This window comes from Leucopleurus acutus, assembly GCF_964270905.1.
Source record: "Leucopleurus acutus genome assembly, chromosome: 10".
Lineage (NCBI taxonomy): Eukaryota > Metazoa > Chordata > Mammalia > Artiodactyla > Delphinidae > Leucopleurus > Leucopleurus acutus.
In genome coordinates, this window is record NC_139153.1 from 5,445,506 (window position 1) to 5,473,337 (window position 27,832).

A 27,832-nucleotide genomic window follows, 5' to 3' on the forward strand; every position below is an offset into this window, starting at 1 on the left:
ACCCCCAGGTAAGAAGGTTTATACCTGTCTGCTGAACGTCCTGCAACAAGACTTCTCCCCTGATTGGGACACTGCAGAGCCCTAAGTCAAGTTTGTGCTAAGGTGTGCAGCGCTCACTTGGTTTTTGAAAAGCAATATACAAATCCAGTGTTGACCACGCTATTTCAGTATACTAGGGAGGTTCACCACACAGGAATCCTTTGGTAAGATAAATGAATCTGCTGCTTTAGGGGCAGCTGCACAGTCCTCGAAGACGGGAGGCAGGCTGGTCTGAATCAATCAGTGAAAACGCTGGCTCGTCAGCTGGCCCCCCTGAGGAGTTTGAGGTGCAACTAACATAAACAGCAACTAGGGAAGCAGCAATTCCATATATGTGTTCAGGTTATTTTATACTCTCACCCTTCCCATGGCTGTAATGAGTGGATGAGACCAAGGTTAAATACAACCCCACTCAAATTCAAGTGACACGCCACCCCAGGCTGTCGTGAAGGAAGCTCTGCACACCCTGGCTTGGGGAAGCCTCGGCTGGTGGAGCCGAAGACGCAGGGCGACCACCGACTCTTCAGGGTTCTGATGACTCCACTCCGGAGAGGTGCATGAAGAGGTCCCCAAGCTCTGTCATGTCGACGTCTTCAGTGTTGTGGACATGCTGGCTTTCTCGGTTCTCAATGAAATCCCAGAGCCGCACTGAATTAAAGAACTGCAAAAACAGCCAGCAAACATGCCTGGTTATTGCTAAAAGCAACGTGAAAGCTGAGTAGCTTCTATTTTGTTTGCCTACCACATGCCCCTCTGCCAAAGCTACGAGGAGGGGCCAGGAGCAGTCCCCGGAAATGCCTACAGGTGAGTGTTCCTGACTAGAGATGGCGAAGTCCTTACCCTCACGGTGCCTTCAGAACTGAGCTGTTTCCGAGGTTTCTCTGGTTCTGCTAGCCGCCCATCAGGGTAAGCATGGCGGTAAAGGCATTTGCTTCCAAATGGGCAGGTCCCTTTGCCTTGCTCAAAGTATTTACAAGCTTTTTTTCTGAAAAGCAGAAAGAAAGGATCAAAAGAGCAGTGGGAAAATCTGGGGTGCAGATGAACCACTGTCTTCCTCCATCCCTATCAGAGCCAGGTCAGCCTCAGGTCAGAGGGGCTGAAAATGAGGCTCAGAGAGGCTGGATGCTGATTTCCAAGCTGGACAGTACTTGCACCACGATATGCTGCCTCACGTGGAATTGAACGTGCACGGGGCCGCCACTGTGTTTTGAGCCTGCAGTGCTCCAATGGCCTGCAGGGGCAGGTAGGCCTGAGCATTCCTCTGGGCCAGCTGTCTGGGCTCCAAGGTTCTGAAGCTGGGCTACTTGCCTCAGCTCGAAGTCCCAACAGGAGCTTCACCCAGGAAAGTTCTCCTTCCTCCTGGCCAGCAATGACGTCAAGGTGACCACAGGAAGCCTTCACTTAGGAGTCACAGGGACAGCAGCAGGCTTTAGCAGCTGCCTCAAGTTACAAGTCTCATTCCAATTTTCCTTGCTCCCCACCCTCCAGAGCAGGGCTTCGTAACTCTATGTGCTACAGGAACCCTTCTCGGAACAATGTTTTTAAATGCATAAAAGAAGACACATAGGTCTACAAAATACAGTTATCAGAAAGTTAAAAAAGATTTCCCCCCATCTTCAGTTTCTAGCTACCGACCCCTATGTTACGAACCCCTGCTCCTGAGGAAACTCAGAACCAAACAGACAACTCCCATTCCTTCTCGCTGAAATGAAATTTGGCTTATGTAATCATAAGTGATCCCACATTGCAGAGGAAGAGATGCCCGAGAAGCCAGAAGGGCGGGGAAGGTGCAGAAATGAAGCCGAATCCCAGCAAAAAGGGCAGGCTGCCGCGGGGATGGGGTATGTGGCGGTGGCAGACAAGGAAGGGACCTTCTTGACTTCAGTGTCCCCTGTTTTCTCAGACGAGGGGACAACGGCAGAGACAGTGGTGAAAGCCCCTGAGGCAGGCCTCAGAGCAGCACAAAGAAAAGCTCCCCAGCGGCTGTCCACTTCCACCAGGTCTGACTCAAGCACAGGTGACCGGGGAGTGGATTTGAGCAGAAGTCTGTGGACCAGACGCCATCCATGGCCCACTGTCCCCAAGGTTCTGAGCAGATCTTCAAATGACCGCTCAAGTGGCAAGTTCTTAACAGGGTCTGCGGGACGCTGGCTTTAACAAACTCGTCAGGTTCAAAACATTATTCTCTGGTCCCCACCCCAAAATGATCGGCCCCCTCCCCCAGCCTTATCTGGTTACCAGGGACATAAGCCTCCAGATCACTCCTACTCCATCTCTGTTCTCAGCACCCACATCCAATTGTGACTTCTGCCTACAAAGCACCTCCCCAGTCGACCATCCTCTCGGTTCCCACACCGTTGACGCGTTCGGGGCACCGTCCTCTGTTGCCTGCCTGCCTGCTGTGGTCCAGTCTCAACTGGCCTTCTCACCAGGTTCTACTCTCTTCACACACCTCAGAGGAGCTTCCCCAAACAGTGTGTCCCTTGTCCTGTTCTTAAAGACCACTCAAGGCCCCTTCAGACTTGTGCCTGTGTTCCTGTAGGTCCCACATCCTTCGATACACTTCTTTCAACCCCCAGGGACCACGCCCACTGCTCCCCAAACACAATCTGTACCATTCTGCATCCATGTCACCCCATCTGCCATCCCAGCCCCCAACCCCAACACACGGACTATTCATGCTTCAGGGCTCAGGGTCCCATTCCCATCCTGCTTTCCCTGACACTCCCAGGTGGATCCCAGTGCCTTCTCTATTGTGACACTCTGGCTCCGGCCTCTCATGATGAATCTGTCACCAGATAACCTGTATCATAATTGTCCTGTAATTTCCCATGAAATTTCTTACTGATTTTTACTCTATATCCCACATTGGTGTTTAGCTTGAGGGAACCTGGCCTGCAGCTCAGTAAATGTCTGTGGAATGCATGAAAACACTGTCATCAACAGAAAGCAAGGCCAGGAAGACCCAAACAGCAATAACGTGACTTTTCGGAGAACTGCTGCAGAGCGCCTTTCTGCAGGCTGGACCCCTCTGCCTTGCCACTCCTGCCCTCTGGTGGACACACAAGAACATCGCAGGAGGTAAAAATGGTAAAACAAGAAGATATCAAGCCTTTAGTAATCAATATGCAACTTAAAGGAACTATTTAAAAAGGTAATACACAGTTTCGCTTTTAGTACCCTTCCTGCAGATGAACTAGAAATACAGACATTCTTAAAAGACCTGAAGGCACTGGAGAGTGAACAAAAGTAGGATTCTTCAAGAGATTAGACACCTGGAAGAATGGAATGGCAAGAGACGGAGTTATCTTTTTAAGAAAAAATAGCACTTAACCTAGAGCAGGCTCCAGGCAAGTATCTACGTGGGGTGGCTAAAACTCAAGTGGAAAAATCAAGTCTTTCTGGCCTGAAGAACAAAAAGAGTTGGTGGAAATCAACCACTGGAAGAGAGGAAACAGTCCCCCAAAGAAAAGGGCCTGGAGAGGAACCCATCCAAATACTGCATACTAAGTCCTCCCAAATCCCAGGCCAGTCCCTAACCCACACATCAATGCAGCAGGCTCAAGGCAACTCAGCTAAGGATAAAAAAACTGAACTGAGATTTGAACTGCTGCCCAAGAGTTTGAGTCGAAACAATTTCTCTGCCTATTAAAACAAAAACATTAACGTTTTATAAATGAACCTAACAGAATCCAGAGTCTCTACAAGGTCAGATTTACAGTGTCTAGGTTACAATCCAAAATGACTCAACTCAATGAAGAATCAGTAAAATGTGACCCATTCTTAAAGGACAGATCAACAGAGTCTAACTTCAAGATAACAAGGATTTCAAATTAGCTACTGTACATGTGTTCAAGAACATGTGCAGAGAGGAAAAAAAGACTGGAGGAAAAAAAAGAACAGAGCCTGAAACTTATAGGACAATATAAAAAAGTCTATCACCTGCAATTAGAATCCCAGAAGAAAAGCAGTGTAGTAAAAAATGTGATGAAACAATGGCCAGACTTTCTCTAAATTTGGTGAATAATATAAACTTACAAATTCAGAGAAAACCAAGCAGTAAAATATGAAAAAAATCACTCCTAGGCAAAGTATCAAACTGCTGAAAACCAGGATAAAGACCCAGAAAAATGACATACTACAATCTGAATCACACATGACTTCTTATCAGAAACTACAGAGGCCAGATTATACAGTGGAACGACATTTGCAAAGTGCTGAAAGAAGAGAGGGAAAAACCCCAAACTATTATCTCAGAATTTTACTCATTGAAAGAGGCGGCAAACATGTGAATGAGACCGATTAGACCAATAAATTCAATGAAAATATCCTTCAAGAATGGGGGAAAAAAAACCCTATTTCTGATAAAAAGAAAACCTTCAAACTCATCACCAGCAGATCAGCAAAAATGTTAAAGGCAGTTCTTGAGGCTGAAGGGCAACTGTATCAATTGGAAGGAATTACATACCAAATGACAGAGCATTGGAAATATTATATATCTGACAAGTTTTAAGGCAAAAGTTATTATTACCTTGTGAGGTTCTAATGCATGTAAATATTACATCCCATACATTAAAGTTGCAGGATACAAAATCAATATACAAAAATCAGTTGTTTTTTCATATACTACCCATGAAGTATCATCAGAAAGAGAAATTAAGAAAACAATACCATTTACAACTGCATCAAAAAGAATAAAATACCTAGAAACACCAAGGAGGTTAAAGAGTCATACACTTGAAAACTGCAAGACACTGATGAATGAAATCAAAGACAACACATAAATGGGAAGATACTCCATGCATACGGATTAGAAGAATTCTGTTAAAATGTCCATACCACCCAAAGCAAGCAATCTCTACCAAAATTCCAATGGCATTTTTCACAGAAATAGAAAAAACAATCCTAAAATTTGTACAGACCCACAAAGTCCTGAACAGCTAAAGCAATCCTAAGAAGAACAAAGCTGGAGGCACCGCATTTCCTGATTTCAAATTAGTTTACAAAGCTATAGTGATCAAAACAGTATGGTACTGAACCAGACACACAGATCAATAGAACACCATAGAAAGCCCATAAATAAACCTGTTCATATATGGTCAATTAATTTACAACAAAGGAGCCAAGAATATGCAATGAGGAAAGGACAGTCTCTTCAAAAAATGGTGCTGGGAAAACTGGACAGCCACATGCAAAAGTATGAAACTGGACCACAATCTTGTATCACACATAAAAATTAACTCAAAGTGGATTAAAGGCTTGAATGTAAGACATGAAAGCATAGGCAACAAGCTCCCTGACATCTGTCTTGGAGATGATTTTTTGGATTTAACACTGAGAGCAAAGGCAACAAAAGCAAAAATAAACAAGGGGGACCACATGAAACTAAAAAGCTTCTGCAGAACAAAGGAAACCATCACAAAATGAAAAGACAACCTACTGAATGGGAGAAAATATGTGCAAGTCACAGATCTGATAAGGGGTGAATATCCAAAATATACAAAGAACTCATACAACTCAGAAGCAAAAAAAAACCCAATCAGATTTAATGGGCAGAGGAACTGAAGAGACAGTTTTTCAAAGAAGACACACAAATGGCCCTCAGGCACATAAAAAGATGCTCAATCTCACTAATCACCAGGGAAATGCAAATCAAAACCACAATTAGATATCACCTCACACCTGTTAGAAGAGATACCTGCACCCCCATGTTCACTGCAGCATTATTCACGATATCCAAGATATGAAAACAAGTTGTTTAACAGATGAATGGATAAAGAATATGTGGTATGTGTTTGTGTGTATACACACACACACACACACACACACAATGGAATATTATTCAGCCATGAGAAAGAAGGAAATCCTGTCACTTGTGACAACATGGATGGACCTTGAGGGCATTATGCTAAGTGAAATAAGTCAGAGAAAGACAAATACTGGACGTCATCACTTTTATGTGGGAATCTAAAAAAAAAAAAACTCATAGAAAAAGTAGAAAAGTGGTTGCAAGAGGCAAGGGTGCAGGGAAAATAGGGAGAGGTTGGTGAAAGGGTGCAAACTATCACCTATTAAGATGAATAAAGATAAAACACAGTGACTCTGGTTGACAACACTATTGTACAACTGAAATTTGCTAAGACGGTAGAAAAAAAAATTGTGAGGCAATGGATGTGTTAAATTAGCTAGATGGGGGACTCCTTTCACAATGTATATCAAATTACCATGATGTACACTTTAAAGTATTTCATAATTTTATTTGTCAATTATACCTAAATAATAAAAAATTATTACCTTGTGCAGTTCTAATGTATGATATGCATTATATCTGTAGCACAAAGATGGTAATGAGGAAGTAACTGCATATTATATAAGGCAGCAGGAACATTAATTCTGACTAAAATATTAGGAGTATATTGTAATCCCAAGAAAAAACCATTAAAAAAAAAGAGATAAGCTAAAAAGATGCAAGTTAAAATGGAATTCTAAACAATATTCAAAATAGCTAACACAGCAGAAACAGCAGAGGTATCCATCAGCAGGGGCACAGAACAACCGGGGTAAACAGGCAGCCCTTGCTTTGCAAGGTTCTGATCATGTGCTATGGTCTGAATGTTTGGATCCCCCTAAAATTCATATACTGAAATCCTAATGTCCAGTGGGATAGAATTAGGAGACAGGTGATTAAGTCATGAGGGTGGAGCCCTCACGAATGGCATTAGTGTTCTTATAAGAGAGCCGGTGAGCTCCTTCACCCCTTCCACCATGTGAGGACGCAGTGAGAGGATGCTGGCCCTCACTAGAACCCGACCATGCTGGCACCTTGATCTTGGACTTCCCAGCCTCCAGAACTGTGAGAAATAAATGCCTGCTGTTTATAAGCCACCCAGTCTGTTGTTAATCTGGAACAGACTGATACACCATGTACGGTGAGTTGAATAGCGGCCCTCAAAAGACAGCTCAAAATCCTAAGCCCTGCTACCTGTGAATGTGACTCTATTTGGAGAAAGGATCTTTGCTGATGGAGTTAAGGATCTCAAGATGAGATCATCCTGGATTAATGGGAGGGTCTTACAGAGAGACCCTTACACGAGTCAGAGGGGAGAGAGAGACACAGAGCAGACAAAGGCAGAGACTGGAGTTACGCTGCGCCCAGAAGCCAGGAGAGGGGCCTGGAACAAATTCTCCCTCAGAGCCTCCAGGAGGAGCCACCCTTGCCCACACCTGGATTTTGGACTTCCAGCCTCCACAAGTGTGAAAGAACAGATGTCTGGTGTTTTGAGCACCCAGTCTGTGGTAATGTTACAGCAGACACAGGAAATGAATCCACCATGGTTTCGTTAAGTGCCACTGGTCCCCCAGCAACACGGTTCAAATTTCTGTCACCACAACACACAACTGTGAGTGACCATGTGAAGCACACACTGTCAGGTCTTCAGTCCAAACCACCATACGAACAGCACATGTGCGCCATGGTCAGTGACTGACCATCTTAACTCTCCTCCCAAGTCTGTCGGTGACTGGTCACTGTGCATCTGTTATTCAGTGGAGCTGTGTTGCCTCCTTGTTGCCCAGTGATACATCCACAAGACATTTTACAAAAACAGATAACTGAAAGAGGAAACTGGCCAACAAAGATAGAAGTGCAGCAAAGAAATGACAAGTGGTAACACTGGAAGTGAAATCTGAATCCTCTGCCGTATTCAACGCATCAGCAAATCCATCCCAGTTCTTCTAAACAGGTCCAGAATCTGACCACTTCCCATCACCTCCATGCCTCCTACCCTGGTCCAAGCCACTGCCACATCTCGCCTGGACTGTTGTAACACCCTGACTGGTCTCCCCATTTCCACTTCTGCCTCCTCTTTGAATATATTCTCAGTGGTTCAGCCACAGTGATCCTTTCAGAATATATCAGATCATGTCACTCCTCTGGTCAAAATCGTATGACGGCTGCCCACCTCAGCCAGAATAAAAAAGCTAGTCTATCCAATGATGTACAGAGCCCGACACAATTCACCCCACTCCCCCGTCCTCGTCTCCAGTGTTCTCCCCACCTGCTTCTCTCCTGCAGCTCCGCCTTGCTGTTCCGAACAAGGCAGACACGCTCCAGCCTCAGAGCTTTCTCTGCAGTGACAGCCCCGTCCCTCTTGAGCGCTCTTCTCAGTCACATGGACATGGCTCGCCGCCTTGCCTCCTCGAGATCTCTGCTCACAGGTCGCCTTACTGACGTGTCCTCTGGGCTCCAGCATGGAAACTGCAATCCCCTCATTTCCTATCCCCATTCCCAGGCTTATTTCACTCCTTAGCCCCACCATATAATAAACATTTTCCTATTTTCTTGTTTGTTTCTTATTATTCTTATTTTTATCCTTCAGTAGAATGTGAACTGTGTGAGGGCTGGGATTTTTGTCTGGTTTGTTTAATACTGTATCTCCAGCAACTAGAAAAGGCCTATCAGACAGATCTTTCATCTCTATTTGTTGAACGAATGATCAGAGATAAAAAGGCTATCTTAGCACTACAAGCAGGATTTCTAAGGGACACCGCTCAGCTTAAAAACCGTTAAGCAAGTCCACTTCGCCACAGCCTTGCTTGCTCATATCTGTGTCCCCAGAGCCCAGCATGCTGCCCGAGAGAAAAGACACTGAGTGGCCTCCCCACAGGGGAGGCCCTGCATGAAGCAAAGATGGAAACAAGAGCCAGGCCCGCACCAGATCACGCTTGAGCGCAGAGCACTTACCCCATTCCCTGTTTGAAAGCTTCAATCAACTCGTTCTTTTTATTCTGATCTTCTACCCAGTACACACTTGGAATTACAAACTCTGATATCACACGGCACTCTGGACAAGACCTGAAGTAAGAATGAGGTTAGTAAGGGAGAGATTCAGTTACAATCCTGTGCACACTCCACCACTAAACCTTGTGCTCAAATGCATGACTGCTCCAGGTGTTTTTCCCACCCCGGAATTCTAAAAGGTACAAACGCAATCCTCTAACCTAATTTACTGTTGAAACATGTTCTTCTCAACAATAAAAAAGACAACCTAATTTTAAAATGGGGAAAGGATTTGAGTAGGCATTTCTCCAAAATGGCCAATAAGCACAGAAAAAGATGTTCAGTACCATTAGTTATCAGGGAAATGCAAATCAAAACCACACTAAGGTATCACTTCACACCTGCAAGGATGGCTAACATCAGAAATCAAGACCAACTAAGTGCTGGCAAGAATACGGAGAAACTGGAATCCTCCTATGTTGCTGATGGGGATGTAAAATGGTCCAGCCACTATGGATGGCAGTCTGGCAGTTTCTCAAAATGTTAAACACAGAGTTCCCATATGCCCAGCAACTCCACTCCTAAGGGTATACCCAAAAGTTCTGAAAATAGTATTCAAACAAATAAACAAATGTTCATAGGCACGCTAGCCATAATAGCCAAAAGGTGGAAACAACCCAAATGTCCATCAACTGATGAATGCATAAACAAAATGTGGTCTAGCCATACAATGCAATATTATTTATAGTCACTAAAAAAGAATGGAGGGGCTTCCCTGGTGGCGCAGTGGTTGAGAGTCCGCCTGCCGATGCAGGGGACACGGGTTCATGCCCTGGTCCGGGAAGACCCCACATGCCGCGGAGCGGCTGGGCCCGTGAGCCATGGCCGCTGAGCCTGCATGTCCGGAGCCTGTGCTCCGCAATGAGAGAGGCCACAACAGTGAGAGGCCTGCGTGCCGCAAAAAAAAAAAAAGAATGGAGTACTGATCCATGCTACAATATGGGTGAACTCTGAAAACATGCTGAGTGAAAGAAGCCAGACACAAAGGCTACAATATTGTATGATTCCATTTATATGAAATGTCCAGAACAGGTAAATTCATAGAGAAAGAGGAGATTAGTTGTTGCCAGGGGCTGGAAAGAGGGATGAATAGGCAGTGACTGTAGGTAGAGGTTTCTTTTTAAGACGATGAAAATGTTCTAAAATTAGACTATAGTAACAACAGCTGCACAACTAAGAATATATATATATTAAAAAAAACCCTGAATTGTACTTTTTTTTTTTTTTTTTGTGGTACGCAGGCCTCTCACTGTTGTGGCCTCTCCCGTTGCGGAGCGCAGGCTCCGGACGCGCAGGCTCAGCGGCCATGGCTCACGGGCCCAGCCGCTCCGCGGCATGTGGGATCTTCCCGGACCAGGGCACGAACCCGTGTCCCCTGCATCGGCAGGCGGACTCTCAACCACTGCGCCACCAGGGAAGCCCTGAGCTGTACATTTTTATCTCAATAAAGCTGTTATTTTACCACACGAATGTGTGACTTCAGGCAAGTTACTTGACCTCACCATACCTGAGTTTCCCTATACATAAAATGAGAATGATGATCAGAGGGTCTCTGAGAGAATTACGACTTAATGTACGTGAAGTTTCTGACAGTACACAGCACACGGTAACTTCTCACTATGACTTAGCTTTTCTCCCACCCCACTGCGGAATTTAAGAATCCTATGATGTTATGTGTTAGTTATCTCTCAATAAGACTGGGGGATAAAACCCTGTGTTGGCTCACTGAGTACATCCCATGTATCAGACATTATGTGAAATGTGTTACATGCACTATTCCATTTAGTCCTCAAATAAGCCCTACGTTACAGATTAAAGAAAAAGCAATCGGCCTACGGGCGGACCACCAGTAACCGTGCCAGAGGCAAATGGGCCTTCTCACACAGAGGATCCCTGCTGAGTGTCCCCACAACACCCTAAATGCCTGGCAGGAATTGTCACCTTCCTTTTTAAAGGAAAAGACAGTTGGGCTCAGGGAGGGTCTGCGACTTGCTCAAGTCCTTGCTCAAGGACTCACCACTCACCTGTGGAGGACAAGGGAAGGCTTCCCTGTGGATGGAAGAAAATCCCCCATCAAACCTTCTCCCAGATTCTATAGGTAAGACCCCTGCTGCACTTACTTGATGATTGGGTTCTCAAACTGCTTGGCACACCTCCACTGCCGGATGCAGGACAGGCAATACGTGTGGTTGCAGTTGGAAAGGATCCCGAACCTCCGCTCTGAGGCTGACGCTTTCTCGAGGATAACCTCCATGCAGATGCTGCACACTTTGTCCTGACTTGCCTGGAAGGCAAAGGCCTTCTCCATCTCGTGTTCGAATGTTGACATGCAGATCTGAAGTACAGGGAGGGGGGAAGGAAACCTTTGGTTCTGGGCTGGGGAGTGGTGAGAGCCCAGAATGACTGCCGGCCACACAGTACAACCAGGATCGGGAAGGAATGGGGACTGTGGCTGCTTCAGGCAGGCCTGCATTCGGGACACAAAGCTCTCTCAAGACCACCACTGGGTCGCCCCCTGCCTGTCGGCACTGCTCCATGGTCACTTCCAATTTAAAGCCGAGACCAGAGGCCCAAGAAGATTAGAGGGCCACTGTGGGGTCAAGGAGGTCCCAAAGACTGGGACCCTGGTCTCCTTGCCCCTCTGGGTACCGCCATTCCCAACACCAACACCGTTAATGCCAAATAACCCTTAATCTAAAACATCAGGCTGACAGGCGAGGGTCAGAGGTCAGCAGCATCACTTCTTCCTACGAGAACCAGTTACTGAACGAATCCCTTCACACTCAGGAGGCAGGTGAACAGAGCATGTCCCCTGCGCAGCACCACGCATCAGGCACCAGAATCAATGCAAAGGACCTAGGACCCAGGCCCTCGCACAGTGGATGCACACATGAGCCGAACCCACAGCACAGCACTGGGATGTCATGTCCCTGGGGAGGAGGGAAGCGCTAACCCGTGCTCACCTGAACACCCCCCTGGGGACGGCAGAGGGTTCAGACAACCTCCACAGCTCTGTGCTGAGCAGAAGCCCGCACAAACACGGGAGCCTAATAACCTGCAAGGTCCCTTCCGACACCGAACTCCTCAAATTCTCCAGAACTCGGCCTGGCTGGCCAGGGACACAATGCAGGTATTACTGGCAGAAAGATGCTTACAGAAATACCGATTCTGTCACTTAGTGCACTTCAAATTCCTTAAAAAGAGTTCCCGTAAAGGCTTGCAACTGTACCTTCTCGTGAGCTTTCCTTTGCTCTGGGTCGAAGGGGTGCAGGACTTGTAACCTACAGATTTCACACACTTCCCCATGCAGGTAGACACAAGCATCCCCAAATCGGCACTCCCCGGCAGCTGCGTAGGGGCACAGCTGCTGTTCGCTGCTGTAGGAACTGCTAGCTTCCAAGCTGTCGAGACCACTCCTGATCGCTTCTAGGTAGGAAAGCGGCTTCAGCTCCGGGCTGTTCTGCAGGTCGCTGCAGCCTCCGGGATTACTCACCACACTTGGGCAAGTCTTTTCTTCAGCCATGCCAGAGAGATCTTAAAATAAAACACACAGCACACACACACACACACACACACACACACATGAAAACTGGCCCAACCTTTCTGGTAAGCAATCAGTCAAAACCTGACAAATTAACCCTGACTTTGGGAATTTCACTCTTGGGATGTATGGGAAAAAACAGGCCAAGAGGGGAAAAATAAAAGAAAAAATGTTCAGAGTGATATTACTTAGAATCATAATAAAAAAAACAAAAAAACATAATTGGCAACATAGGGAAGTAGCAAAGCAGACCATGATATATTTATATAAAATAACACTAAAGTTCCTTTTTAAAAATGCCAAGTATGGAAATCTCAACACATGGACCAGTTACACTTAAAAAAAAAAATTAAAAAAAAAACAAAGTATAAGTCAAAAGGAATTCAGAATAAGGTCAATAGAATACAGTGGTTTCCTTTTTACCAGTAAAGTTACCAATGTTTTTAAAGTGAAGGAGAATGAAAATCTGGAGCAAGTCTCTGGGTCCTGAGGCCAGAGTCAAACTGTCCTTCGGCCAGCCACCCGCTTCTCACACGGGAGCTGCTGCCTACCCATCATGCTTCTAACATTTTCCGAGGGGATATATCTGACGCAATGGATTTACTGTTTGCTTAGGATGGGATCTGCCTATCTTATGCTGAACAATTTCCAGAAGTAGAAACCCATTCACCTGGTGAGGACCAGCCAATAAAAACAACTACGATTTGTAGCCTTCTACCCACACAAACCCTGCTCCAGGGTACAGATCACTCCCCAAACCTGAACATGCTATTCTATTTCCAAAGGTGGAACTGGCTCAGCCTAAGAACTAAGACTATGAACTGACCAAGACCAACAGTGAAACGTGCTCTTCAACAAAACACGTAGCTTTGAAATGAACAGCTTGGTGCTTCTCAGAGTTGGGCAACCACGCTATGCAGATGACAGTTACATGGTGACAAAAAGGCCACTTTCAATGTTTTGCCAGGTAAACCTGGCGCTCTGCTCCACCACGGACATGAGGCCTAATGCGTCATCTGAACGCTCTGCAGCCAGATGTAGCCTGTTCTCAGGACTGTTCTGGGTGTGAGGTTAGGAGCCCCCTTGACAAGAGAAGGCCAAGGAAAGCAAGAGTGCTGTTCAAAAAGGCAACAGAAGGATTCTGCTCACTCACTTCGGTCTCTAAGTACCAATGTCCTCTTTTCACGTTTCCCGGGCTCGTGTAAGTTAGTTTTCACGATTGATGCAGTGAGGTCGGAAGGAGGGTGAGGACTGTGGAAACCCAGGGAGGGCACCCCGTGGGGAACAGTGCCCATGGCCCCACCAGCTGCAGCAGAGGGCCTCGTGTGATCGTACCTGAACAAAACACACAGCAGATGCATTACGGACACACCACATGCACATGCCTCCCGCATTCCCCAGACCTGGAACATCCCTCCTTCTGCTCCATCTGTAGACGGGGACAATGAGACAATCATTCCCTGTATTTTAACTGATAAAAGTCTTATCAATTAGTAAGAATTACCTGGCAATTCAGAGTGAGTAGTACACTGCTGTCTATCACCTCCACTTAAGTGTCCTGTGGGACTTGGGTGGGACAGATGCACTGCCCAGACCACACAAAGAGAGCCCGACGGTTCCAGAGATGCTGACTGACTGGCTTCTCCTGGACTGTCTCTTGGGGGCGCCCACTGGCAGGGGGAGGGCTGAGTGGGCCAACTTCCCACATCCCAGGCAGCACAGAGGAAGGACTGAAGGGAGCTCTGCAGCCCAGGAAAGCAGATCAGCCCTTCACTACAACAGCACAGGAACAGGTTTTGGAATTTTCTCCTGTCTAGAAGTTACAAAACTTGCCTACAGATGTTAGTAAAAAAGGATGATTCTACATGCTCATAAATGTTCATTGCACTCATAGCAAAAAATTGGAAGCCCCTTAAGTACCTAATACAGGGATAGTTAATAAAATGATGGTACGTCAACATTATGAAGAATTATAAAATTACAGGTAAGACATAAAGTAGCAGCACTGGAAGGAGCTTATGACATGCTAAAAAAAGGCAAGATAGAAAATCTTATGTATACTCTGAGGGCAAATTTATAACTATAGACTCATAAGAATAGACATGAAAAGTGACTCTGAAAAATTAAAATTTTTATGGTACTAAATTTGAGGTTTCAAAATTATTTTTGTAACATTACTTTTAAACTAAAGTTTTCCCATCATCAAGACCCAGGATTTAAATCCGTGAAGGTAGTGAACTCAGTGTAACAGCTGGCGATAGAAGCGGGTGCTTGCCTGCAACGAGTTCCGTAGGCGCAACAGCCCTTCTGGTAGTATTTGCAGATGGTAGATGGCTTGCTGTTTGCCAAGTCATGTGAGAACAGGCACTGGTTTCCTTCCCGACACACACCATGCATAAAATACCTGATGAGACAAGCAGAGGCATAAAACTTTTGTTGTTGTTGTTGTTGTTGCGGTACGCGGGCCTCTCACTGTTGTGGCCTCTCCTGTTGTGGAGCACAGGCTCCGGACACGGAGGCTCAGCGGCCATGGCTCACGGGCCTAGCCGCTCTGTGGCATGTGGGACCTTCCCGGACTGGGGCACGAACCCGTGTCCCCTGCATGGGCAGGCGGACTCTCAACCACTGCACCACCAGGGAAGCCCAAGACAGTGATTTTAGATGCACCACATCTATTTCAATGACAGCTTTTCTGGAAGAAAAATGATCCCATGCATTTGTCTTAAGATATATCGTCTTGATTTAAGATAGGCCACATATGTAAAATGTGAGCCTCATGATTGAGAAAATGCACACTGAAAGACTGCTCTGTTCTCATGGATTTTAAAGGGTATGGTTGTAAAGGAGTCAGAGACCTGGGCTCAAGATCTAGCTGTGCCACATGTAAGCAAGTCACAAAACCAACTTCCCTGGGCCTTCCTACCTTTACCTATAAAACAAAAATTACACTGCCTACTCTACTATAAACTGTGGTGAGGCTCAGAAAAGATAGTGGAGCACCAGGAGACACATATAAGAATGTTCCACTAAGTTGTCCAATTCTGGCCCTGAAAGAACAACTGGGAGGCATTCTAGTTCTGTCCAGCCAGAGCAGAGAGGCCTGGCTGAATACTCAGAGGAAACTGTAGAGGGACATGCCTTGGCATTAAGGATAAACAAGTCCCCAGATAAAGAGATTTTAGACCTGCCCTAATAAACATTTTCTTTTTTTTTTTTTTTAAAAAACAAGCTTCAAAATGATCTAGCTGATAGCAAATAACTTACTGTCAACTAAAACAAACTTTAACATTCTTTGAAGGAAGACCAAAAAATCCAAATGCTCAAAAATACTCACAATGTTTGGCATCCAATCAAAAATTACTAGACATACCAAAAAGCAGGAAAATGTGACCCACAGCCAGGAGAAAAATTAGTCAATTAACAGGAATGACAGATGATGGACTCAGCAGACAAGGACTTTAAAACCAGCTATGACAGGCTATCATCAAAAAATCCACAAACAATAAATGCTTGAGAGGGTGTGGAGAGAAGGGAACCCTCTTGCACTGTAGGTAGGAATGTAAATTTGTGCAGCCACTAATGGAGAACAGCATGGAGGTTCCTTAAAAAACTAAAAACAGAGCTACCATATGACCCTGCAATCCCACTCCTGGGCATATATCTGGAGAAAAACATGGTCCGAAAGGATACATGCACCCCAGTGTTCATTGCAGCACTGTTTACAATAGCCAAGACACGGAAGCGACCTGAATGTTCATCGACAGAGGAATGGATTAAGAAGATGTGGTACATATATACAATGGAACATTACTCAGCCATAAAAAAGAATGAAATAATGCCATTTGCAGCAACATGGATGGACCTAGAGATTGTCACAATGAGTGAAGTAAAGTCAGACAGGGAAAGAGAAATATCACATGATATGGCTTATATGTGGAATCTAAAAAGAAATGATACAAATGAACGTATTTACAAAACAAAACAACTCACAGACTTAGAGAACGAACTTATGGTTACCGGGGGGAAGGGTGGAGGGAAGGAATAGTTAGGGAGTTTGGGACTGACATATACACACTGCTATATTTAAAAAGGATAACGGGGGCTTCCCTGGTGGCGCAGTGGTTGAGAGTCCGCCTGCCGATGCAGGGGACATGGGTTCGTGCCCTGGTCCGGGAAGATCCCACATACCGTGGAGCGGCTGCGCACGTGAGCCATGGCCGCTGAGCCTGTGTGTCCGGAGCCTGTGCTCCGCAACCGGAGAGGCCACAACAGTGAGAGGCCCGCGTACCGCAAAAAAAAAAAAAAAAAAATGCTTGTCAATAGAATCACACATGCACGATCAATTAACTTTTGATAAACATGTCAAGGTAATTCAACAAATGATGCTGGACCCAGTATCTATATGGAAAAACAAAAAACCTCAAACATTACATGTCTGCTGATGTTACCCAATATGAATGAAGTACACAACATAACCTGCCATGTATCCTAGTCAAAAACATTTAACTTGAATCCAACAAAACTTCAGATCTAACTTCTAGTTTATAGGAAATACAGGGGATTGGGAACAAGCTAGAAGACCTCATGTGGAAGCAACCAGATAAATACAAAAGAAGAGGCAGCAGGTGGGCCAGATCTCTTTACCAACGAAGCGTCATGGAAAAAAATAAGAGGAGGGGGCCTGGGTCTGGAAAATGATTTGGTGGTTTCTTAAACACTTAAAACATAAATTTACCATATGACTCAACAATTCCAGTCCTAGGTGTTTACCCAAGAGAAATGAAAACATATGTTCACACAAATACGTGTATAATACATGAATGTTCATAGCAACATTATTCATAATAGTCAAAAAGTGAAAACTGACAATTCCATCAACTGGTGAACGGATAAACAAAATGTAATATATCCATACAACGGGATATTATTTGGCAATAAAAAGGAAGGAATAATGATACATGCTACAAGGATGAGATGCAAACACACTACAGTAAGTGAAATAAGTCAGACACAAAAGACCACATGTTGTATGAATCCATTTATAAGTAGTGTTAAAAAAGGGGCAAATCTATAGGAACAGAATGGTCCTTATAAAGATTATACAGCCTATATAGGCTACGTATAGACACAGTCCCTACATATGGTATGTAAATTATACTTCAATAAAGCTGTTAAAAGAAGAAAATTTTAAAAGGAGGAAACTGCACTAGATTAGTAGACAGAATATAAGGTATGTAATAACCAATGCAATATTTGGCCCTGGATTATATTCTGGTTTGGACAAACCAGCTGTAAGAAACATTTGTGGGACAAATGGGGAAATCTGAGTACGGACTAGGTATCAGGTAATTTATTGACATGGAAAGTTGAAGATAATTAACTGAGAAAAGCATATTAGATAACAGAATATACAGCAAAACGGTGTAACCGCTACGTAAAACAGTAAAACGGTTCCTCAAAAAATTAAAAATAGAATTACCACATGATTGAGCAATTCCACTCTTGGGTATATACACAGAAGAACTGAAAGCAAGAATTCAAGTATTTGTACACCCCTGTTCAGAGCGCATTATTCACAGTAGCCAAAAGGTGAAAACAATCCAAGTGTCCATCAGAGGATGAATGGATAAACAAAATGTGGTCTACAAATACAATGGAATATTACTCAGCCTTAAAAAGGAAGGAAAGTCTGACTTGTGCTACAACAGGGATGAACCTTGAAGATGTTATGCCAACTGATGGAAGCCTGACACAGAAAGACAGCACTGTGTGATTCCACTTATGAGAGGTGCTTAGGATAGTCAAATTCACAGAGAGAGGGAGGAGAATGGGTGTTGTTGGGTTGGGGGAGGCAGAATGAGGAGTTAGTGTTTAAAGGGGACACAGTTTTAGGTTGGGAAAATGAAAAGAGCTCTGGAGGTGGATGGTGGTGATGGCTGCACAACAGTGTGAATGTCCTTACTACTCCTGAACTCAACACTTAAAAATGGTTAAGAGGGTACATTTATGTTATGCACATTTTACCACAATTAAAAAATTTTAAAACAGCACATAGAGTATGCTCTCATTTTGGTAAACACTAACTACACACATGCACACATCTGCATTTTAACAATGTGGAAAGACAGACAATAGCCTTTTTTTTTTTTTTTTTTTTTTTGCGGTACGCGGGCCTCCCACTGTTGTGGCCTCTCCCATCGCGGAGCACAGGCTCCGGACGCGCAGGCTCAGCGGCCACGGCTCATGGGCCCAGCCTCTCCGCGGCATGTGGGATCTTCCCGGACCGGGGACCTGCATTGGCAGGCGGACTCTCAACCACTGCGCCACCAGGGAAGCCCGACAATAGCCTTTTTACGAGTGGCAATCCTTGAGGGTAAGGCATATGGTGTTTTTTTTTTTTTTAACACCTTTATTGGAGTATAAATGCTTTACAATGGTGTGTTAGTTTCTGCTTTTTAACAAAGTGAATAAGTTATACATATACATATATCCCCATATCCCCTCCCTCTTGCGTCTCCCTCCCACCCTCCCTATCCCACCCCTTTAGGTGGTCACAAACTACCGAGCTGATCTCCCTGTGCTATGCGGCTGCTTCCCACTAGCTATCTATTTTACATTGGTAGTGTATATATGTCCACGCCACTCTCTCACTTTGTCCCAGCTTACCCTTCCCCCATGGTATTTTCTTATTTTTGTTGATCTGTACTTTCTAATATTTCTACCATGAACATATACTGCTTTTGTAATAGTAAATGGTTGCTTTAGTTTTAAAAGATTATGAAGGGCTTCCCTGGTGGCGCAGTGGTTAAGAATCCGCCTGCCAATGCAGGGGACACCGGTTCGAGCCCTGGTCCGGGAAGATCACACATGCCACGGAGCAACTAAGCCCGTGTGCCACAAGTACTGAGCGAGCAAGCCACAACTACTGAGCCCGCAAGTCACCTACTGAAGCCTGCGTGCCTACAGCCCGTGCTCCTCAACGAGAAGCCACCGCAGTGAGAAGCCCGTGCACTGCAACGAAGGGTAGCCCCTGCTCGCTGCAACTAGAGAAAAGCCCGCGCATAGCAACGAAGACCCAACGCAGCCAAAAATAAATAAATTTATTAAAAAAAATTACGATAAGTATCGAATACTGGAGAGAGTATGGTTTAAAAAAAACCACATAAATGCTCAGTACAATACCTATCTCACAGTGGGTACCCCCAAAGTTCAGCTCTTATTAGTTTAGTAAAAAAACGCTGCCGATTAAGCTGACAGTTAGTTACAAGAGGGACCTGGGCCTTATCACAATGCACGCAGGGGGCTGAGGAGTCACAGTCCATGGACCGAGGCAGAGAGAAGGGGGAGCTGGCCCAGGGCCGCCTAGCCAAGCAGTCTACAGAATGCCTGGGTGCCGATGGGCGGGAGGAGTATGTGCCAGAAACACACAGAAAGGCAGGGAAGCGAGGCCCCACGAGGGTGCGGCAGGCCTGCTGAGACAGATGGAGGATCAGGCCTGACTGGGGCAGCTGGAATAGTGATGAGTGCGCCTCCCAATAAGGGACAAGGGGCCCAAGTCAAGCCCTGAGACACACTAAACCCCCTTCCTAGGCCTCTTGCAGAAAGGCCACTGGAGCTGCAGGGCGAAGACAGACTGGAGAGGCTGGAAGTGTAGGTGAGAGGAGCCCGTCAGGAGGTTGCTCTGTAAAGGGGCTTTATCTGTGAACCCGTTTTAACTTAAAAAATATACTATGGAAAGTCTCAAACATACACAAAAGCAGACAGTGGCAGGGCAACTCCCAAGATGTTTCCACACCAGCTTTCACCTTATCAACTCCCAAGCACTCTGGTTTCACTCATTTCTCCCCTCTCCCGTATGGCTGTGACAGTTTATCTTTTTAGCGAGGGATAACAAATACCTTTTGAATGAAGACTTCGGGGCAAGGAGGGCCCTCCCTCCCTCTGAACAAGTATGTTATCAGAAATACATGAAATGAGGAAAAATACAACAGCTCCAACAAGCAGTACCATCAGTACTCTGTCTAGCACTTTTACTTCTTTATCTCACTTAATCCTGATACTACTCTGAGGAATATCAGCTCTATACCCATGATGCAGACAGGAAAGCTGAGGCTCAGAGAGGTGTGATGACTTAGAGAAGATCTAATTGCTGAGTAGGGGACCCCAGCTCTGGTCTTCCCAAGACAACCCTGACCTTTTCCCACCAAAACTGATTTTCCTGGCAGTCTGCCTCTGTCCATACCGTGGCCCCTTTCTGCAACACTGTACCCCATCTTTCACTGTACTTAACTGTGATAACCCATCTTCCTTCATGACCAGCACGAGTCCTGGCTGGACCAAGAAACCTTCCCACTGCTCCAGCCCACAGTGTGCTTTCTTGGCAGCTCCATGGTATAGTGCTTCCCAACTTGGGGCCCCTGACCCAAGAGAGCTGGGGCTCTTGAACACATGGTTGGGAACATCCGGTTAACACCACACACAAAAATAAACTCGAAATGGATTAAAGACGTAAATTGAAGACTGGAAACCATAAAACTCCTAGAGGAAAACATAGGCTGAACACTCTTTGACATCAATCGTAGCAATATTTTTTTGGATCTGTCCCCTAAAGCAAAGGAAATAAAATAAAAAATAAACAAACTAAACATAAAAGCTTCTGCACAGCAAAGGAAACCATCGACAAAATGAAAAGACAACCTACTGAAGGGGAGAAAATATTTGCAAATGATTTGGTAAGGGGTTAATATCCAAAATATATAAACAGCTCATACAACTCAACATCAAAAAAAACAAACCACCTGATTAAAAAAGATGGGCAAAAAACCTGAATAGACATTTTTCCAAAGAGGACATGCAGCTGGCCAACATGCACATGAAAAGATGCTCAACATCAGTAATCATCAGGGAAATGCAAACCAAAACCACAGCGAGAGATCACTTCACACCGGTCAGAATAGCTATCATAAAAAAGAACACAAATAACAAATGTTGGTGAGGGTGTGGAGAAAAGGGAACCCTCCTACACTGTTGGTGGGAATGTAGAATGGTGCAGCCACTGTGGAAAACAGTACATACGTTTCCCAACTAACTAAAAAGAACCACCATGTGACCCAGCAATTCCACTCCTGGGTATATAAAAAAAACCTCCAAAACACTAATTTGAAAAGATACATGCAAAACACTAATCTGAAAAGATGCACGCACCCCAATGTTCACAGCAATATTATTTACAATTTCCAAGATGTGGAAGCAACCTAAATGTCCATCAACAGAGGAATGGATAAAGAAGATGTGGTATACGTATATACAACAGACTACTACTCAGCCAGTAAAAAGAATGAAATCTTGCCATCTGGAGCAACATAGATGAACTTGGAAGGCATTATGTGAAATAAGTCTGACAAATACTGTATGTTATCACTTATATGTGGAATCTAAAAAATATAACAAACTAGTGAATGTAACAAAAAAGAAGCCGACTCACAGATACAGAGAACAAACCAGTGGTTACCAGTAGGAAGAGGGAAGGGGGGAGGGGCAATATAGGGGTGGGGGTTAAGTAGAACAAACTATTAGGTATAAAATGAGCTACAAGGATATACTGTATGACATGGGGACTATAGCCAATATTCTATAAGAAATATAAATGGAGTATAATCTTTAACAACTATGAATCACTATATTGTACACCTGTAACTTACATAATATTGTACATCAAGTATACATCAAGGGGGGGGGAAAAAAAGCCTGGGAATAACTTGAGGAAGACGCAGCTGGAACATCACCAAATGCGACTGAACACAGAAAGCCTAAACCTAACCAATTATGTGGTTGTGCCTGGAACTGGAGAACTACTGACAACGTTCAAACGTTGGGAAAGGGAGTGGACTCTAAGGAAGGTCAGAAGGCCCGGACTGTCCTTCCCAGAGAAAGGGTACCAGAGAACACAGGTGGCAATTCACGCTGCACCTCGGCCCTACAATGGGCCTGGGAGGCTGCTGAGCTGGAGGCCCTTCCATCCCTCCTTGCTCCCTAAGCACACTTCTAATTTTCTCCACCTGTCTATCTCCCCAAAAGCAGAAGTGCTGACCAGGCCCACCTGACAATTTCTTTTCTCCCGGGAAATGTTAAAAGGGTATTCTACTTTGTATGTCAGTGTCTACTGAGTCTGGGTAGCATGAGCCATCTCTAAATACACCAACAGAATCAAATTTCTGAGCCTACAAAGATGACTGGACCTGTGATGTAAGTGACCATACTAAGGTGGCGTCCTATAGGGTCTTTTCTAGGTGGTCAGTTATGCTTTTCCCAGGCAACACCCACTGGGAGTCTTCCACTAAATCAGAGATTGTGTAGTAACTTGCTATAAGGCTGCTGTAGATTTACTTAAAAAGAAAGAAAAAAGGCTCAGAATCTGGCAAACGAAGGGTATTCTTGTTAGAAACTTAAAAAAAAAAAGGCCTATATGAAAAGAATCTTGTCACAATACTGATTTAAAAAGTATGCAGCAGAGTTAATAGAGCAGGTCTGAGCCTGCTTACAAGGCAAGGCCCTGCTTATAGCACCTGGGACTTGGCTGGTAAACAGTTCCCTACACTGATATAAACTGTCTCTAAGTGATCAAAGTGGCTCACTGTGCCTACACTGTGTACAATGTGGTTTAGGCTGAACATCTGCTTTCCTTCCGGGAGCCTGGTTTGGGTACATGCTGGGCAGTGGGTGACCGTCCAGGGCACTGGATCTCTAGTGGGCTTCCCTGGGCACATGTTGCTGCTGCATTTCTGCTGCGGGAGGAAGAGTGTGCTGTGACCCTTTATGGGAGGAAGTGAGGGCAGGAAGCCTGCACATGGGCTCCTCCAGATGCCGCCTGAGTCCTTCTCCCTTGTGATCCATCTGTGACTCCTCACTACTCACTGTGATAAATCTTAGCCTTGAGTACGACTATGCGCTAAGTCCCATGGGTCATTCTAGCCAATCACTTAGCTGTAGGGGTGGTCTTGGGATCCTGGACACGAAAGTTTATGACGCTTCTAAGCAGTCTGGTAATTCTTCTTGAGAAATGCTACTCAACACTGTGACATTGTTCCAATCATCCTCAAGTATGGTAATCTTTGAAGGTATAAAAGTAAAAAAAATAAAATAAAATCAGTGCCAAGAGCCAAATCCGATGATCAGGATTAGTAAACTCACAAAGAGTGGAAGAGAACAGGTTCACACTGGTTACATAAACAGGTTCACAAAAGAGAGATCTAACAAATACTTCATTTAATAATTTCTTTTGGAGAACTAGACAAGATTTCCTGAAAGAATCAGGGTAAGAAACTACCACAGCTTCTCTACCAGATACCACCTGTTAACCAGGCATGCAAGAGGAAGTCCTATTCAGAAAACTTGCCTTCCAAACTGCACTATCTTTCCCATCAAAAATCCAAAATATTTAACCACCACCTAAAGCTTCTAGTTTTGTCACTTATAAGCTGGTGACTTCAGGCAAGCCATTTTACTTCTGTAAGTGACTGAGCTGAAATCTTAACAGGTTCAAAAATAACTTCTAGGCCACCGTCACTGCCTTCAACAAAGGTGGGTGTGAAACAAGTGTTATAAGAGGTAGAGCCAGCCAGCCCTATTTTTGTAGCATATGTCACCATTTCCACTCCCCAGTGACAAACACAAAACTTCCCTGAGCGCATCCTGCCTGTCCTTCGGGGCATCTCTGTCATCCGCTTATAGCGATTCCTCAGCATCTAGGTTATACTAAACTGAATCCAGGCCCTTTTCATGTTACACCCTGTAATAAATTTCCAACTGCTCACCCTTCCCTATGGCCAAACCATCCCTTATATCTTCCTAGAGAGAAGACTGAGACAGGAGCTGGGGAGGAGTGTGGGCTGTTGCTAGTATGAGGGGGGAAGTGCATGGCTGGAGACTCAGAGCAGGGAGATTCTTTCTAGGGGACACTCCAAAGTCATCTGTTATCCTGGGTGACCCCAAAGACCGTTTCAGATGGTGTGGCTATTATATGCTGCAAAGGATATGAGGTTCACTACTGGCCACAGAACCGCCAGCGGCTCTCGCTGTGCCTGACGGCTGAACCAAACAGAATCAATCTGGTGTCTTGCAGGTCTTTCAACGGTGCCTGCCTCTAGCAAAACACTTTTGCAAATCGTTTCCAGGTATATGGGTAATTTGCATTCTCAGTGTCACCTTCCTTTCTGTTTTCGCACATAATTTCACAGACTTAAATTCTATGGCCGTACCGCTTGTGACAAAAGGTCCATCAAGGGGGACACAGCTAATGCGAGGCACGGTAGTAGGCTTGAAATAACTGATAAGAGGTGGGGATGAAATAAAGTACAGTGTAGTGGGTAAAGGAAGACTCTGAGGTCAGAGAGCTTCCTGTGACCTTGAGCAAATTAATTAAATCTCCAGACCTTTTTCCCCATCTGTAATATGATATAGTTGTACTTCACAGACTGCATGTCAGTGCTTAGCCTAACACACCAGAAATGCTCTTAGGATGGTTAGTCGTTGTTATCTAATCTCTTAACCAACGCTGCTGGTTAGGCATTACTATCCCAATTTTACAGATAAAGAGACTGTGATACCAGAATCAGAATCCAGAACTGCCCAAGTCTGGAGCTCAAGCTCCTCCTACTACTCACTGGCCACAAGATGCCCCATATTTTGTGACTTTCAGTGAGTCAAAAGCTCTAGGCCCGACTCTCAGGAAACTGTAATTCTAGGTCTTGTACTACTGATTATAAAACAAAGGGACCTCTATCACATTGAGGAGGAGGACAAACAAACTGGTTACCAAGCAATAATAAAGGCCTGCACCAGGGCTTTGAAAACAGACTGGAAGACTTAGGGAGATGGTTTGGAAAAAGAATCAGCAAAAAAGGATCCCCAGATTGAAATTCTGGATAGAGTGGAATGTCAAGAAATCAGGGGAGCTGACTGATAGCACAACTGTGTGAGGGGCCATTCTTGCATTCCAGGCAATAAACATGCAGTGTCTTTGTCATTAAGTCTCGGAATCCTAACATTTCACATCCATCTCTCTGAGAGAAATAATTCGTATTAGAATGGAAGCAAAACAAACTCCCTGTCCAGCTGACATTCAGAATAAGCAAGTATATCACACCCCACAGCAAGGAAAACCAACCAAAAAACAGTTTGCACCCTGACATAAACCAAAAACAGCAGACCACTCAGTTTAGATCTGGTCCCCCAAATAAATCATACCTGGATCATTTCATGTAAGTTACCAATGTGTGGAGATATGACTTCAGTGAATAAGATAATCAAGTGAGAAAAGCTTTCCCATCACGAGCACATTAACGTAAACCTGGTATGCTTGGTAATATGGTCGTTTTCCCTGTTTAAATATGTGTTCTGTTTTTTATTTGGCGAGGCAGCCCTTGTGAGGCCCAACTCCTTCACATCTCTTTGCAAGTAACCTTTATTTTCCTTATGGTTTTGGCTGAGTTTTCCTTTCATATGACCACATTAAAAGCTTTGAAAATTCCTGTAGTAAAGAAACTTTAATTTAGCATTTCCTAAACTTATCTGGGAGCCATAGGGTCTACAAGAGCATAAATTCTGATGCCACATATCTGCCACCTGGAAGCTGAATAACCTTGGCAAGTCACTTCAATGCCGAGGCTTGGTTTTATGATCTGTGGAATGGTGCATGTTGCTGGATTACATGTGACACAGCTGTAAAGAACCTCAAAGAGCACCCAGCACACTGCAAACCCCTGCAACGAACAACAGTTAGTACTTAAACAGAACTGATTCCTTCCCAACGTTCCAACCCACTCTAGTTTCTCTGCACCAACTTCCTGCAGGACACCCCTATTTGAGAAAAACAGAATTAAAGCTTTTAGGTCAGGCCATCTCCTAGTATAGAAGGAGAAAACCCAAGATGATCCTGATTTACATTTTTGTTCCTGCAGTTAGATGTGAATTAGGGGCAAGATTCAAGCCTGAGCAAAAGGTTTCCTTATCTGTAAAATTAGATTACCACACAGAGTTGAGATTCAATTACAAAGCATCATATAAACGTGCACCATTATGTGGCCGCATCTGTGGAGCAGTAACCAAAATTTGCTATACAGTCCACAATGACTAAGAATATTGCTCCAACAGGGGGAACTTTATACAAATAAAAATAAACATACACAAAGGTCTTCACAAAAGACCTTCTATTACAAATAACCTAGTAAAACTCTTTTCTATAGACACTTACGTGCAAGTTTCTGACAACTGCTAAATATACATCACCCAGGCCTTGCATAAACTGACTGAACAGTTAATGTAGACTAATGCTAACAGGAAACTTTTTACATTACACTGTGTCAACTATTCATACTAACGAAAAAAAGTAACAACACAGATGATAATTAAATAAACTGCTCATTACACAATCAAACCATACAACTGTGGGCTGGTTTTTTCCCCCCAATCAATGTTTCCCACACAGACTTAAACCAATTATGAAAAGAAAAATCGTACTTTCCAGGTCCAATAAGACTAGGATCCCAGTACCTTCAAGCCACACGCTTAGCGAGGAATGAGGGTGTTACTCATCAAGTTATTTGTATTTAACAGGAGCAGTGCAACCACCTGGCTTTGAATTTTCTACAACCAGCCACCCATTAATGTCGTATTTCTCCACGGAAATGGGTCTCTTAGTAAGATGAGAATCTCAACCTCCGTTAGCCTGAGATTCCTGCAATGCAAAATAGGAATAATGTCTGCCTAGTACTGAAGACTGGTGGCGAGTATAAACGACTTGGGAATATGCGGAGCAATGAACAAACTTCCAGTAAATGCTGTTTTCCACACAGCAATTCTTAATTCGCTAACTCTGCAAGTTTACGCTGCATCGCAATGCTCCAAACTCTTAGGAAACCAAGGCCGCTTTCGGGGCCCCAGCTTCTTTGAGGCCCTCACCGACGATTAACAGCCTACACCTGAGTGGTATCTCCATCTGTAAACCACCTCCTGGTGCCCCTTTACTCAACTCCAAATTACCTTTTCCAGCTAAACCCTCCTGGCCCGGCCCCCAGGACCCCACCAGCACTCCTTCCTTCCAGCCGCCCGCGCTGGCTTCGTCCAGATGTCGCCACGAGGCTCGGTCACGCACCGCCGGGCCCCAGGCTCCTGCCGCCGGGCCCCAGGCTTCGGCCGCCGCGCCCGCCTCGCCTGTGGAAGCCGGACCCCGAACCGGGAGCCACTTTCCGCGACCCCGCTCCGGCTTGTTTCCCTGACGCAGGACTGGGGCGCACCCGGGGAAGGACCTGCGGGGCCTCGCACTGACCTGCAAGTGACCTGCTTGGTGCTCATGGCGGTCGGGTGGAAGAGCCGCCGTCCCGCCGCGGCCTCTCGCTCTCGTCGCCGCCTAGGCC

General features: G+C 44.9%; 1 protein-coding gene across 2 annotated transcripts; it reads right to left on the bottom strand.

Annotated features, from left to right (window-relative positions):
* On the bottom strand, positions 1–27,809 carry MKRN2 (makorin ring finger protein 2). 2 transcript variants are annotated; one of them, XM_082847651.1, is made up of 8 exons: positions 27,745–27,809; positions 14,695–14,823; positions 13,573–13,754; positions 12,108–12,412; positions 10,999–11,213; positions 8,783–8,893; positions 880–1,024; positions 1–700 (listed from the first exon to the last, which is right to left on the bottom strand). In XM_082847651.1, the coding sequence occupies exons 1-8, from the start codon at positions 27,768–27,770 to the stop codon at positions 563–565; spliced, it is 1,251 nt and encodes a 416-aa protein (XP_082703777.1). In that variant the 5' UTR covers positions 27,771–27,809; the 3' UTR covers positions 1–562. The 2 variants fall into 2 exon arrangements, with proteins under 2 accessions (XP_082703777.1, XP_082703778.1); XM_082847652.1 differs by lacking the exon at positions 27,745–27,809 and adding an exon at positions 26,970–27,427.
* Positions 27,810–27,832: the final 23 nt, after the last annotated feature.

Bases quoted from the DNA above. Each gene is read 5' to 3' on its own strand.
- MKRN2 (XM_082847651.1), bottom strand. From the start codon at position 27,770: ATGAGCACCAAGCAGGTCACTTGCAG. The intron at 11,214-12,107 runs GTACAGTTGCAA...CCTGTACTTCAG, and splicing joins AAAGGAAAGCTCACGAGAAG to ATCTGCATGTCAACATTCGA. The intron at 8,894-10,998 runs GTAAGTGCAGCA...TTCTTACTTCAG, and splicing joins TTTGAGAACCCAATCATCAA to GTCTTGTCCAGAGTGCCGTG.